Source organism: Sus scrofa, chromosome 1, assembly GCF_054392235.1.
Source record: "Sus scrofa isolate SSC_HxYL_T2T_F1_AM1 chromosome 1, Sscrofa_HxYL_maternal_Yorkshire_Landrace_v2.0, whole genome shotgun sequence".
Lineage (NCBI taxonomy): Eukaryota > Metazoa > Chordata > Mammalia > Artiodactyla > Suidae > Sus > Sus scrofa.
The window spans coordinates 252,928,452-252,941,753 of record NC_139383.1 but is presented as its reverse complement, the minus strand read 5'-3'; the positions used below and the strand labels follow the sequence as shown (position 1 = coordinate 252,941,753).

General features: G+C 35.4%; 1 protein-coding gene across 5 annotated transcripts in view; it reads left to right on the top strand.

The window, feature by feature from the left end:
* TEX10 (testis expressed 10) overlaps positions 1-13,302 on the top strand; it is a 61,805-nt gene that overhangs the window by 30,679 nt on the left and 17,824 nt on the right. For 3 of the 5 annotated variants that reach the window (XM_084991151.1, XM_001925941.7, XM_084991136.1), the window contains 2 exons: positions 5,125-5,213; positions 6,363-6,496. In XM_084991151.1, coding sequence (XP_084847277.1) covers positions 5,125-5,213; positions 6,363-6,496 — 223 coding nt within the window. Of the gene's footprint in view, positions 1-5,124; positions 5,214-6,362; positions 7,074-8,353; positions 8,455-13,302 lie in introns of those variants that run through there. The other 2 variants (XR_014824730.1, XR_014824731.1) reach the window with 2 other exon arrangements.

Below are 13,302 nucleotides of genomic sequence, written 5' to 3'. Positions count from 1 at the left end.
TAATCTTTCTCCCCTCCCCCCTGCCCTTTTATTGGAAGTGAACTACAGAAGGCTTTTGAAGTGTGAATACTGCTCATCCCTGCATTTGTTCTTAATGCAACAATTAAAACTGTTGATATTATTGCTAGATAGAGGAAGTTCACTAGAATAGTAAGACTATTTGAAGTTAGTGAATTGTATAGGTAGGTTAGAAGAAGGGTTAAAATTGTCAAAAGTATATAATAAGGCAGGGAGGAGAACTGTGCTTAAAACCTTAGGTGTTATAGGGAGTTCCTGTTTTGGCTCAGCGGCATCAAACCCACTAGTATCCATGAGGACATGGGTTTGAACCCTGGCCTCACTCAGTGGGTTAAGGATCTGGTTTTACCATTATCTGTGGTGTAGGTTACAGGCATGGCTCAGATCCCTCATTGCTGTGGTTGTGGTATAGGCCAGCAGCTGCAGCTCTGATTCAGCCCCTAGCCTGGGAACTTGCATAAGCCGCAGGTATGGCCCCTCAAAAAGAAAAAAAAAAACCTTTGGTGTTATAAAATTGCGACACAGATCTTTTTTTCTGGAAGGGAGCTCAGAATTTAATGTGGCCGGTGAAATAAATAAGTTTGTGTACTCAGACAAGTAATCACTTGCAGTATCTTTGTATGTGTGTAGCAAAGTGTACATCACATAAAACAACCTTTAAAGGTATACAGTTAAAACTGTTAAGTGGCAATAAGTATATTCGTATTGTTTTGCAACAAGCACCACTGTTCATCTCCAAAACTTTTCATCATCCCAAGCTGAAACTTCGCATCGATCATTTCCCCCTCCTCCAGCCCCTATTTATCACTGTTTTATCTCTGGATTTTGATTATTCTAGGTAACTTCATATAAGTAGAATCATACAGTATTTGCCCTTTTTATGTCTTATTTCACTCAGCATAGCTCTTCAAGTTTCATCCACATTGTAGCATGTCAGAATTTCGTTTTTTAAGGATGAGTATTCAATATCCTATTGTATGTATATACCACACTTTGTTTATTCATCTGTTGATTGACACTTAGTTGTTTCTACCTTTCGGGCTGTTGTAAACAGTGCTGCTGTGAACATTGGTTTACAAATACCTGTTTGAATCCTTTTAATTCTTTTGGCTATATACCCAGAAGTGGAATTGCCAGATCATATGGTAATTTTCTGTTTAATTTTTCAAAGAACTGCCATACCATTTTCCATAGTGACTGTACCATTTTACTTGGGAAGGTTTTATAGCTAATAGTGTTTCATATCGCGAGTGTTCAGAGTATCCTTTAAAACCTTATATTTGTATCAGGCATAGTACTTGAGTATTCAGCAGTATTTATTACTCATTGGCTCATACATACAGGGTCTGATACAGTTTTAGGCAGAAATTGAAATCTAGGCTGTAGCTGAAAAGTTTAAAGACTAGCTTCCTTGTGACTTCTTATACAGATTCCCCTATCCCAGTTAAATAGTAGCTCACTGCTCACTTTTAACTGGCAGATTTTCTTTAGTTTTATTTGCCAGTCTCTTCATAGCAATATAGGATATACGTTTGAATATTGTCACCCTAAGTGTGTTTTATAACTTTTCCTTTTAGCAGAAGAGAGCTGTTTGCAATGTGTTGTTTACATATGGAAATTCAAGGTTTATTTCTTGTTTATGTGCTTTAGAGAAAGACCTAGTCTTATCTTTAAGTACTTTAAATATTTATTAGTTTCCCATGTGTTTCTTCCTTAGAAGTTTTTTTTAAAAAACCAAAGCCCTGCTCTTTGTATGTATATGCCATACTTTGTTTATTCATCTGTTGATTGACACTTGGTTGTTTCTACCTTTTGGCTATTATAAACTGTGCTGCTGTGAACATTGATGTACAAATACCTGTTTGAATCCTTTTAATTCTTTTGGCTGTACTTACTTTGCAGGCAGTTACTTAATGCTAGGCCTTTAAAGAAGTTATTTCATTTTCTATAACTTAAATGGTTTCATATTTACTAACTTCCAGTAGAGGGTGCTCTGTTCCTTTGATATTAACTAGTGGAAATTTGCTTTAACATTCATTGCTTTAACATTGGAAATCTGCTTTAACATTGTAAATGAACTATGCTTCAGTTAAAAAAAAATCAGTGTGAAAATGAAAAAAAATTAAAGCACCTTTTGAATACTGCTTGAAATTATCTTTAGAAGCTATATTTAATATCTTTATCAACATCACTTATGATTGACATGCATAATAACTTTTGTCAAGGATTTTCTTGAAAAGCCTTTTTAATTTTTTTGGATTTGTGGTATTGAGAAAATGAATTTACAAACAGTGGTAATAGGGGTTTATAATTAAGAGCAGATTGTCATTGTAATTAAAAGTCCCCCAAGTTAAATTTTGCTTTTTAGTATTTGCACAGAGTCTATTAGTAGACTTCTTTCTGTAAGTGTGTTGTTCCTATTCAGAGTAATTTCTTTTTAAAAAATAATAAAAAATTTGGACATTTCAACTTTTGCAGGCTAATGGCATTATTATTTTATTACTTTTCATAGATAAAGAATTTAAGAATAATGTTTGTTTCCTTAGAAATAGCCTGGGTTATTTCATAGCTTTGGTTTTCTCTTCAAAATACTCCCTTCTCTTCTTGATCATAACTATAAACTAGCCAGCTTTTTCATTGTCTCCCACCTGTACTGTTACAGTAGTCTTACTGTTTTGTGCACCGTTGCCAGATTAATTTTCCTGAAATATTACTTTAATCATTTGTGACTTTGGTCTCTTAAATTAATTGGACTGTGAGATCTAGCTCACTTCATGTATTGTAGTTCTGATGCTCTGCTGTCTCCAGTAGAGAGAATTTATCTAAGAGCAACTTACCACCAAAAAATATCCATTTGTTCCATGTGTGAAAAACCTATAACCAAAAACTTTTGGTGTTCATTTCATCTTTTAGAAAGTGTACTTAGAATTGCTCTTTTTACCCTTTTTACTATCCACTTAGAGGTTTTTAAAGTTTGTTTCCTCCCCACCACCCATCTACCTGTGTTCTACTGGCCGTTACTCATTCCTTATCCTCTCTGTCCCTAGTTTTACAACTGGGTTTAGGAACGTAAGGCATAAATGTGGAAAAGTTAACACTTTTAGATAAAAATATCAAAGAAGGGAGAAGTTCTGTTTATTTTTTATTAATGTTATTAATAATGTGCCAATTTCTGCTTTTAAGCAAAGTGGCATATATATGTATTTTTTCTTTTTTTTTTTGTATTCTTTTCCGTCATGGTCTATCCCAGGAGATTAGCTATAGTTCTCTTTGCTATATAATAGGACTTTGTTGTTTACCCATTCTAAATGTAAGAGGAACAGGAATTCTTTTTGCCATTTCTTGAGCTGCTCCCGTGGCATATGGAGGTTCCCAGGCCAGGGGTCTAATCGGAGCTATAGCCGCTGGCCTACACCACAGCCACAGCAACGTGGGATCTTATCCTCATCTGCAGCCTACACCACAGCTCACGGCAACACCGGATCCTTAACTCACTGAGCAAGGCCAGGAATGGAACCTGCAACCTCATGGTTCCTAGTCGGATTCGTTAACCACTGAGCCATGACGGGAATTCCAGAAACAGGAATTCTTGAATTGAGAAAATTGGCTTGGTTTTTAAGTAGGGTGAGGAAGTGAGCTGACGAACTGCCTGGAACAGTTCTGGTTTACTTCTTTGTCTCAGCATAATTAGTAATAGCATCCCCTTTTACTCTCAGGAGTATTCTGGCTTAGACACCATATATGGTCCTCATAGTTTTAAGGACAATGTGATTATTTGCTTGTCTTTTGGCCAAACTAGACTCTTCAATGGATTTACTACCCCTTTTAGCCACTGGATGGCACAGTTTTCACTGGGTTCAAGAAAATATCAGTTTAGTTTCTAATCACCATTTTGTACTTCTTTCCATTGAACATCTCTGACTTTTTTTTAACCTCTTAGTTTGTGATATTTTTCTTCCATAGCCCTTTGCTTATTGTGGGAATGATACTCAGAAGAATGTTTCCATTATGTTTAACTCCCCAAGTTTTAAGAATGTTAATAAATACAATTATTTTAGTGGTTTAAAATTTTAAGTAGTTTTAGTTGAATTAGAAACTCCTAATTTTGTCTGACATTTATTCATATTTCTGTGATAAAAATTTAATCTCAGCTTGTTTTATCTGATCATTCTCAGCTTTATAATTTTATTTTGCCATATCCATGGTTGACATTTGCTCTCTTCCTTCTTAGCCTTACCTTGAAGAGAGTTTTTAAAGGCGTCACAGGAAGCCATCTCGTAGCAGGAACCAGATAATCCTCATTTAATGAGAAGCTGCTTTACATTTAACTATTCCCTTGAGTCCCCTTACCAATACTTCAGCTGCGCTATTGTGATGCAGACCTAGTTACAGCTTTGCAAAGTATAGGAACACATAGTTACCTTAGAGTGGCTTTAAAGTGAAGTATTCTTTGTGTAATTAAGATACTTTTGCTTAGGTAGGAATTTGGAGCTTGTTTAACTCATTTATATAAGCAAGGTAAGACTTTTTATAAAGTAAATCTGTAACAGCTGAACCTACTACTGAAAAACAAAACTTCATCTTGGCTTCTTCAAGTAGGGTGGAAATTTTTTAAGGTGTACCATGTATATGGACCAATTATACTTTTCATGAATCTTTACATAGATATGTGTTAATAGTTAAAATTTCCATATTATGGTAGTTGAACCCTTATATATAAAGTTAATACATACAGTGGATTTTGTTTTAGCTATTAAATCAGACTTTTTTTTCTCCTTTTTATGGCCACATGTTCAGCATATGGAAGTTTCTCAGCCAGGAGTCAAATCAAAGCTGCAGCTGTGGCCTGTGTCACAGCAATACCAGATCCCAGCCTTAACCACAACCTCCTCTGCAGCTTGTGGCAGTGCCATATCCTTAACCCACTTAGGCCTGAGATTGAACCCACATCCGCAAAGAGACAATGTCAGTTCCTTAACCCACTGAGCCACAATAGGAACTCCCCATACTTGCTTTCAGTAAAGAAAAATGGTTATATACTGTGCTTTATTCTTGAGTCTTCAAGTTGGTTACTTTTAGTAATAGTTCTCCCATTGTTTATTATAGATCATCATTTTCTGGATGGAAGTCTTCAGTTAAAGAGTGGTTGATGAGTGATGTGGACTATTTCAGCTTCTTATTTTCAACACTTACAGGTAACCACATTCACCTGCCAAGTTAAGAAAAGGAAAAAAACCTAGTTATGAAGATTCTCCTAAGATTTACTGTCTTAGTTGTTTAGCTCTAAGTTTTTGTTTGTTTGTTTGTTTTTTGGCTTTTTGGTATTTCTAGGGCCGCTTCCACGGCATATGGAGGTTCCCAGGCTAGAGGTCTAATCAGAGCTGTAGCCGCCGGCCTACACCAGAGCCACAGCAACTTGGGATCTGAGCCGTGTCTGCAACCTACACCACAGCTCACGGCAACACCGGATCCTTAACTCACTTGAGCAAGGCTAGGGATTGAACCCGCAACCTCATGATTCCTAGTTGGATCGTTAACCACTGAGCCACGACAGGAACTCCTGGATCTAAGTTTTGAAACCCATTGCATACTTTAAAAAGTTGATGAATAGAATATCCATTTTAAAATGTATTTAAATTTAAGCGTGATGGAAAGAACGTCCGATTTCAGTTAACCAGTTTTTACTTTCCATTTACCTCAAAGCAAAGTTAGTAAAACAAGTCTAGAAATGTTATGTTACATGCCTAAGTATTATTCCTATTGTATTTTTGTTGTTGTTTGTTTGTTAGTTTCGCTTTTTAGGGCTGCATCTGTGGCATGCAGAAGTTTCCAGGCTAGGGGTTGAATCAGAGCTGCAGCTGCCGGCCTACGCCATAGCCACAGCAATGCCAGATCTTTAACCTGCTGAGTGAGGCCAGTGATCCACCTGTCATCCTCATGGATAATAGTCGGGTTTGTTACTGCTGAGCCACAACAGGAACTCTTCATGTGCTTTTTTAAACCTGCTATTTATTAGAGTGATTGTGACTTTCACATTTATTCAGGTAAAGTAGTAAAGCCCCCAACATAAGGGGTAGAACTTGTTTCTTGCTGTATTGTAGATTGAGTCAGATCACATCTTTTGTGTACAAAATTATATGAATTTTACTACATTACATTACATTGCTTGCCTTTCATTTTTAAGTACTATGTGAAATGCAGAGGTTCAGAGAAAACAAAGGTAGCTTGAAGAAGGATTTAACTTGAAGAAACATGTAATCTCTATTTTTAAAAAATGAATGAAGACTGTCACTTGCTTTGTTCTATTTATTTTTAAAAATTGACTTTTTTGGTACCCAAATTAGGGTTTTCAAAAGAGGAGTTGACTTGGCTTCAGAGCCTTCGAGGAGTTCCTCATGTCATCCAGACACAGCTTTCACCTGTGCTGCTTTACCTTACTGACTTGGATCAATTTTTACACCATTGGGACGTAACAGAGGTAATTGTGCATTTTACAAGAAACTCAGGATTATGAGGATTCAGTTTATCAACTACTGATGGTTACTATATTTCAGGGTTTCCTTGTATAAGATACTTTTAGAGATTCAGAGTAGTATAAAATACAGTCCCTCTTCTGAAAGTGCTTATAATCTTTGGATGGGAGATGTACGTTTCTAGAAGAGTGTTTTCATTATGTTATGCCATTAGAATAGAATAGCAATCTGAATGATACGTACAAAGTTATTTTCTTTTATCTAGCATAAGATAGAAAGGATAGGTCAAAGTTATTTTCTTTTATCTAGCATAAGATAGAAAGGAAAGGAGGCTTTATGGAAAAGGAAGAATTTGACTTGGGTATTGAAGGGTGAATAAGAGTTAAGTAGGATTTATTATCCTTGAAGGTGGCTTTTTTTCTAAACAGAAAAGAATATTTGGCATTTCCTTTGGTTTTAAGAATTAGTGTGTAGTTTTATTAAAGTTAAATTTAAAATCTTAACTTTTCCTTAAGTTTTAAAATTCAACTTAATTTATTTTTGCTTCTTAGGGCCACATCTGCAGCATATGGATGTTCCCAGGCTAGGGGTCGAATTGGAGGTGTAGCTGCTGGCCTACACCACAGCTGTAGCAATGCCAGATCCAAGCCATGTCTGTGACCCACACCACAGCTTAGAACAATGCCGGTTCCTTAACCCACTGAGTGAGGCCAGGGATTGAACCTGCAACCTCATGGTTCTGCCTCAGATTTGTTTCCGCTGTGCCATGACGGGAACTCCCAACTTAAAAATCTTAATTGTTTAGCTAAATATAGTAAATTAAGCAATCATTTTAAAGGGGGACTTGGATTATATTTAATTCCTTTTACAAACTTATTTAAAACTGTTTAACTTTTAATATGTTCACTATTTGTCAGGTAGTTTGATTTTCTGAAAAATCTTCACAAGTGTTGTAAATTTTAAATATTTAATAAACTTTAAATTTTAATATCTTAGGTTTTGGTACAGTTTATAGTGAAATTCAAATTAATTATTGACATGTCTAAATTAATTATTGGCATGTTTAAATTAATTTAAATTAATTATGGACATGTTTTAGATTGGAATTAATAGGGCTGATCTTTTACCCTAATAAGTCAAAATCATACGTTAGAAATATGTAAAATATGTAAAAACATCATAAATGTTAATTCTGAGAATTTGATTCTAAAACATTTTATAATTTCTGTTATTTCTTTAATTTCTTTCTTAAAAATTTTGAGGTTATGTTCTCTGGCTATATGCTGGCTAATACATTTTTTTAAACAAATCAGAAGGCTTCTCACCAGAACATTGACTAAATAGTCTTTTCTTGTAACTCCTAATTGCTAGGCCGAATGCCCTTTTTTTCTTTAATCCCTCTGTCAGTGTCCTCAGCAGGGTAGTCTCTAGAACCTTACATCTGTTTTGTTGCTGTACCAATTGATTTTATTCAACTGATCTCTTTACTACTTCCTTCATTCTATTCCTGTATGTTCTTTATGTTCTTTCTATCTCTGAGGGCTTATACCTTTGCAGATACTTAACACAATTCTCTCATGGCTTTGTGTGATTCTGATTATAATACTTAGGTCATGCCAATGATACTTTCTTCTCTGCTACCCTAGTGCTTGGTACTCTGTTCACGTGTAGGCTCTCAAAAAAATTGGCTTTTAGGAGTTTGCATAGTGACTCAGAGGAAATGAATCTGACTAGTACCCCTGAGGATGCGGGTTTGATCCCTGGCTAAGTGGGTCAGGGATCTGGCATTGTCGTGAGCTGTGGTGTAGATTGCAGACATGGCTCAGATCCTGCATTGCTGTGGCTGTGGTGTAGGCTGGCAGCTACAGCTCTGATTCGACCCCTAGCCTGGCAACTTTTATATGCCTGTGTGCAGCTCTAAAGAGAAAAAAACAAAAACAAAAACAAAAAAAAACCCCAAAAACTGGATTTTAAAAAGTGAAAAATAATGAACTGGGTAACCAACCTAATTGTTTGATATCTGAAATTTTATCTTAATCTCCTGAAATGGAGACAGCTAATAAGAAAGACTGAGTTTAAGGCCTTGAGTACTAGAGTGGTGTGGGTTGGGCTTGCCAGCAGTAGTATTAGTCGTTGTTTTGTAGGATAGGCAGTTTCTGATGTTTTTAAAACTATTATGATTTATTGGAAGAAGCATTATGTGGGAATTAATGGGCCTCAGATTCCAGGCATAGATTCATTAGTGTCTAGTTTGGTAACTTGAACAACCCTGGTAATCTTTCTGACAATTTTAATTTTTCATAAGCACATCGTCTGTGTAAAGCCATACTACAATTTTCATTAAAATGTGATCAGCTATATTTCTAAGTGAGCATTGGGCAAGAACATGTATTAAACTTTAAGCTTTCTGTCTTTGGAATGTTAAGACATAAATTAGGAAAAATCTGAAAGCTTCAGTTTCAGTTTTTGAAGTTTTTTTTGGGGGGTGGGCGCTGGGCCTACAATATACAAAAGTTCCCAGGCCAGGGATCGAACCTGCACTACAGCAGTGACAATACTAGATCCTTAGCCACTAGGCCAACAAGGAACTCCTTTGTTTTTTGAAGTTCTTAAGTGAAGATTTCAGTTTTATTTTGGATAAATTTTACTATAATTGAGTTGGCCTTTTCATGTGTAATTTTTTGAAATATGTGTGGTTTTGACATCCTTAGTGTAAAAATTAATTTTTCTAGTGATTTCATTTGAAAAATATTAGTAGAGTGAAATTGTTTAGTTGTTTTGTTGTAGTTTTATCTGCCTAGGCTGACAAGATTCTGCCTAGGCTGAAGTGATTCTTTTAAAATTAGACTTTTTTTTGAGTAGGTGTTCATAGAGTACAAAGGGTAATAATAAAAGGTATTCTTCCATTTCCTATCTCCCAGCCATCCATTTTCCCTCCCTGGTTTCCAAATGTATGCTTTTAGATACCTTTGCAAATGAGTACATGTATTATTTTGCTTTTCTCCTATTATGGCGATAACGTACTCTATACACTGATTTAGACCTTGCAGTTTTCACTTAGTATCTATGTGATCATTTCTTCTGAGCACTGAAGGAAGAATTCTATGATCTTGCTGTTAATGATGGAAAGAGTAGTTAACAGGGAAAGATCGCTAAGGAAAAAGGAATCTGGACGGAGATACCATTCCCAAATGGAGATTTCTGTTCCAGAGCCAGTGAAAGGTTTTAAGGTTGATGTTGTCATTTATAAATTTTTCAGTGGTTATAAAAGAGTACTTTTTAACATAGATATGTTCTGAAGGATAATAATAAAACATTAATCCAATTTAAGAAATAGAACATTTTCCATTATTTTTGAAACCCCTTTGTGCCTTTCCCCTCTCCCTTCAGAGTAACATCTTAAATTTTATCATAACTCTTGCTCCTTTATAGTTTTACCACATTAGACTGTAACTCCGAACCATATTGTTTAGTTTTACATTATTGAACTTTTTAAAAGTGGAATATTTTTATAGCTTCAGTAATTTGAGCATTCAATTTTATCTCCACTGTTGGCATGTTAGCTCTGCTTCTTTGTTTTCTGTTTTTAAGTATTTGCTGTTTTTGTTTGTTCTTGGTAACACCTAGGGCATGTGGAAGTTCCCAAGCCAGGGATTGAACCTGCTCCACAGCAGCGACCCAGGCTGCTGCAGTGACAATGCTGGATCCTTAACCTGCTGCACCACATGTAGGGTCATTCTTATTTTTGTTTTTCTGTGTGTAATGTGAGTGTTTTTTTTCCGCTACATGCTTTTGTTCCTACAAGTTTAAAAATTTTTTCCTTTTATCATATTTTTCAGCTGTTTGATTATATTAATTCTTTTATATTCCTTTCATCATGTCCAAGATCACTGATTCTTTCTGTAGTATCTAATCTGCTCTTAAATTTAACCAATTAATTTTTTTAAAAAAATTAAGACTCTTTTTTTTTTTAGGGAGTTTTAGGTTCACAGCAAAATTGAAGAGAAGGAACAAATATACCCTCCTATATACCTTCTGCCCCCACACTTGCATAGCTTTCCCCATTATCAACATTCCCCACCAGAGTGGTACATTTGTTACAGTTAATGAATTCATGTTGATATAATCACCCAAAGTCCCTAGTTTACATTAGGGTTCACTCTTGGTATTATACATTTCTGGGTTTGGACAAATGTATAATGACATGCATCTATCATTATGGAATCATATGGAGTATTTTCATTGCCCTACAGTCCTCAGTGCTTTGCCTGTTTATCTTCTTCTCCTGCTTCAACGTCTTTTCAGCCACTGATCTAACTACTGTCTTCATAGTTTTGCCTTCTGCAGAATGTCATATATTTGGAGCCATATAATATATAGACTTTTCAGGTTGGTTTCTTTAACTTAGTAATATTTATTTAAGGTCCCTCCTTTTTTTTTTTTTTCCCAATGACTCTATAGATCTTTTTTTTTTTTTTTGGCACTAAGTAACATTTCATTGTCTGGATGTATCAGTTTATCCATTTACCTACCGAAGGATATCTTGATTACCTTCACATTTTGGCAATTACTAATAAAGCTTCTATAAATGCTCATGTATAGGTTTTTGTGTGGTCATAAGTTTTCAGCCTCTTTGAGTAAATACTAAGGAGAGCAATTGCTGGATCATGTGGTCAGAGTATGTTTAAATTATAAGAAACCACCAAACAGACTTCCAAGGTGGCTGTTCCATTTTGCATTTCCACCAGCAGTAAATGAGCGATTCCGTTGCTCCATATCCTTGCCAACATTTTGTATTGTCAGTGTTCCAGATTTTGGTCATTCTAATAAGTGTATAGTGGTATTTCATTGTTTTAGTTTGCTTTAATTTGCATTTCCCTGATAGCATATGATGTGGAGCATCTTTTCATATGCTTATTTGCCCTGTGTCTTCTTTGGTGAGGTGTCTCTTATGGTCTTTGGCCCATTTTTAAATTTGGATATTTCCTTCTTATTGAATTTTAAGAGTTCTTTGAGTATTTGGATAACAGTCCCTTATCAGATATCTTGCCAAGATTTTCTCCTAGCCTGTGGCTTGTCTTTTCATACTCTTTTTTTTTTTTTTGTCTTTTTGCCTTTTCTGAGGCTGCTCCCGCGGCATATGGAGGTCCCCAGGCTAGGGGTCGAATCAGAGCTGTAGCCGCCAGCCTGCGCCAGAGCCACAGCAACATGGGATCCGAGCCGTGTCTGCAACCTATACACCACAGCTCATGGCAATGCTGGATCCTTAAGCCAGTGAGCTAGGCCAGGGATCAAACCCGAAACCTCATAGTTCCCAGTCGGATTCGTTAACCACTGCGCCATGTCGGGAACTCCATACTCTTGACATTATCTTTCACAGAACAGAAGTTTTTAATTTTAATGACATCCAACTTTTCAGTTATTTTATTCATGCATTGTACCTTCATTTTGTGTCTAAAAAGTCATTACCACACTCAGGCGCAACTACATTTTTCCTGTGTTACTAAGAGTTTTATAGTTTTGAATTTTATGTTTAGGTCTGTTGTCATCCATTTTGAGTTAATTTTTGTGATGGGTTGAAGGTCTTTGTCTAGATTATTTTTTTTCCCATATGGATGTCCAATTGTTATAGCACTATTTGTTGAAAAGACAGTCTTTGCTCCATTGTTAAAAATCAGTTGACTGTGTGGGTCTTTTTCTGGGCTCTCTGTTTATTCCATTTATTTATCTATTCTTTTGCTAGTATCACCTGTCTTGATTGCTGTGACTTTATAGTATTTTTTGAAGTTGGTTAGTGTTAGTCCTCCAAAATGTTCTCTTTAAATGTATGCTGCTTATTCTGGGTCTTTTGCCTCTCTGGGTCTTTTGCCTCTCTGTATAAACTTAAGAATCAGTCTATTATTTTATTTTGTTTTTAAAGATTTTTAGAGTAGTTGGTTTTAATTTTCTATATGGTTTTTCTTTGTTTCTTTTTGGCAGCACCTGCAGCATGTGAAAGTTCTTGGGCCAGGGAATGAACCCAAGCCACAACAGTGACAATGCCAGATCCTTAACTTCCTATGCCACCAGGGAACACCCTGCTGGGGTTTTGGTCGGATTTGTATTGAGTCCATAGATCAAGTGGAGAACTACATCTTGAGAATATTGAGTCATTCTATGCATGAACATGGAATATCCTCCATTTATTTATTTATTATTAAATTTACTGGCGTATAGTTGATTTACAATATTATATTAGTTCAGGTGTACAGCAAAGTGAATCAGTCATACGTGTGAATATATCCATTTTTTTTTTCCCATATAAGTTATTACAAACTATTGAGTAGATTTTCCTGTGCTGTACAGTAGATTCTCGTTAATCATCTAGTTTATACAGTAGTGTGTGTGGGCTCTTACCCTCCATTTATTTAGTTCTTTGAATTTGGTCATCGGGGTTTTATAGTTTACATCCTATAGATCTTAGGCATATTTTATTAGATTTATACCTGAATGTTTCATTTTTGGGATAATATACGTGGTATTATGTTTTTAATTTCACATTCCATTTGTTCATTGCAGGTATTTAGGAAAGCAATTGACTTTTTTATGTTAATGTTATATCCTGTAATGTTGCTATAATTGCTTATTAGTGCCAAAATTTTTTTCTATTGATCCATGTTTTTATAAAGATGACCATGTGATCTGTGAACAAAGACTAACCAGTGAATTTTAAGTTTTAGATTATGTGTTTTTTAATCTCAGGAAATTTTTTGGTTCATCTTCTGTTTCTCTTACATTAATTTTTCTTTAGCTACTTGAACATATTTATAAT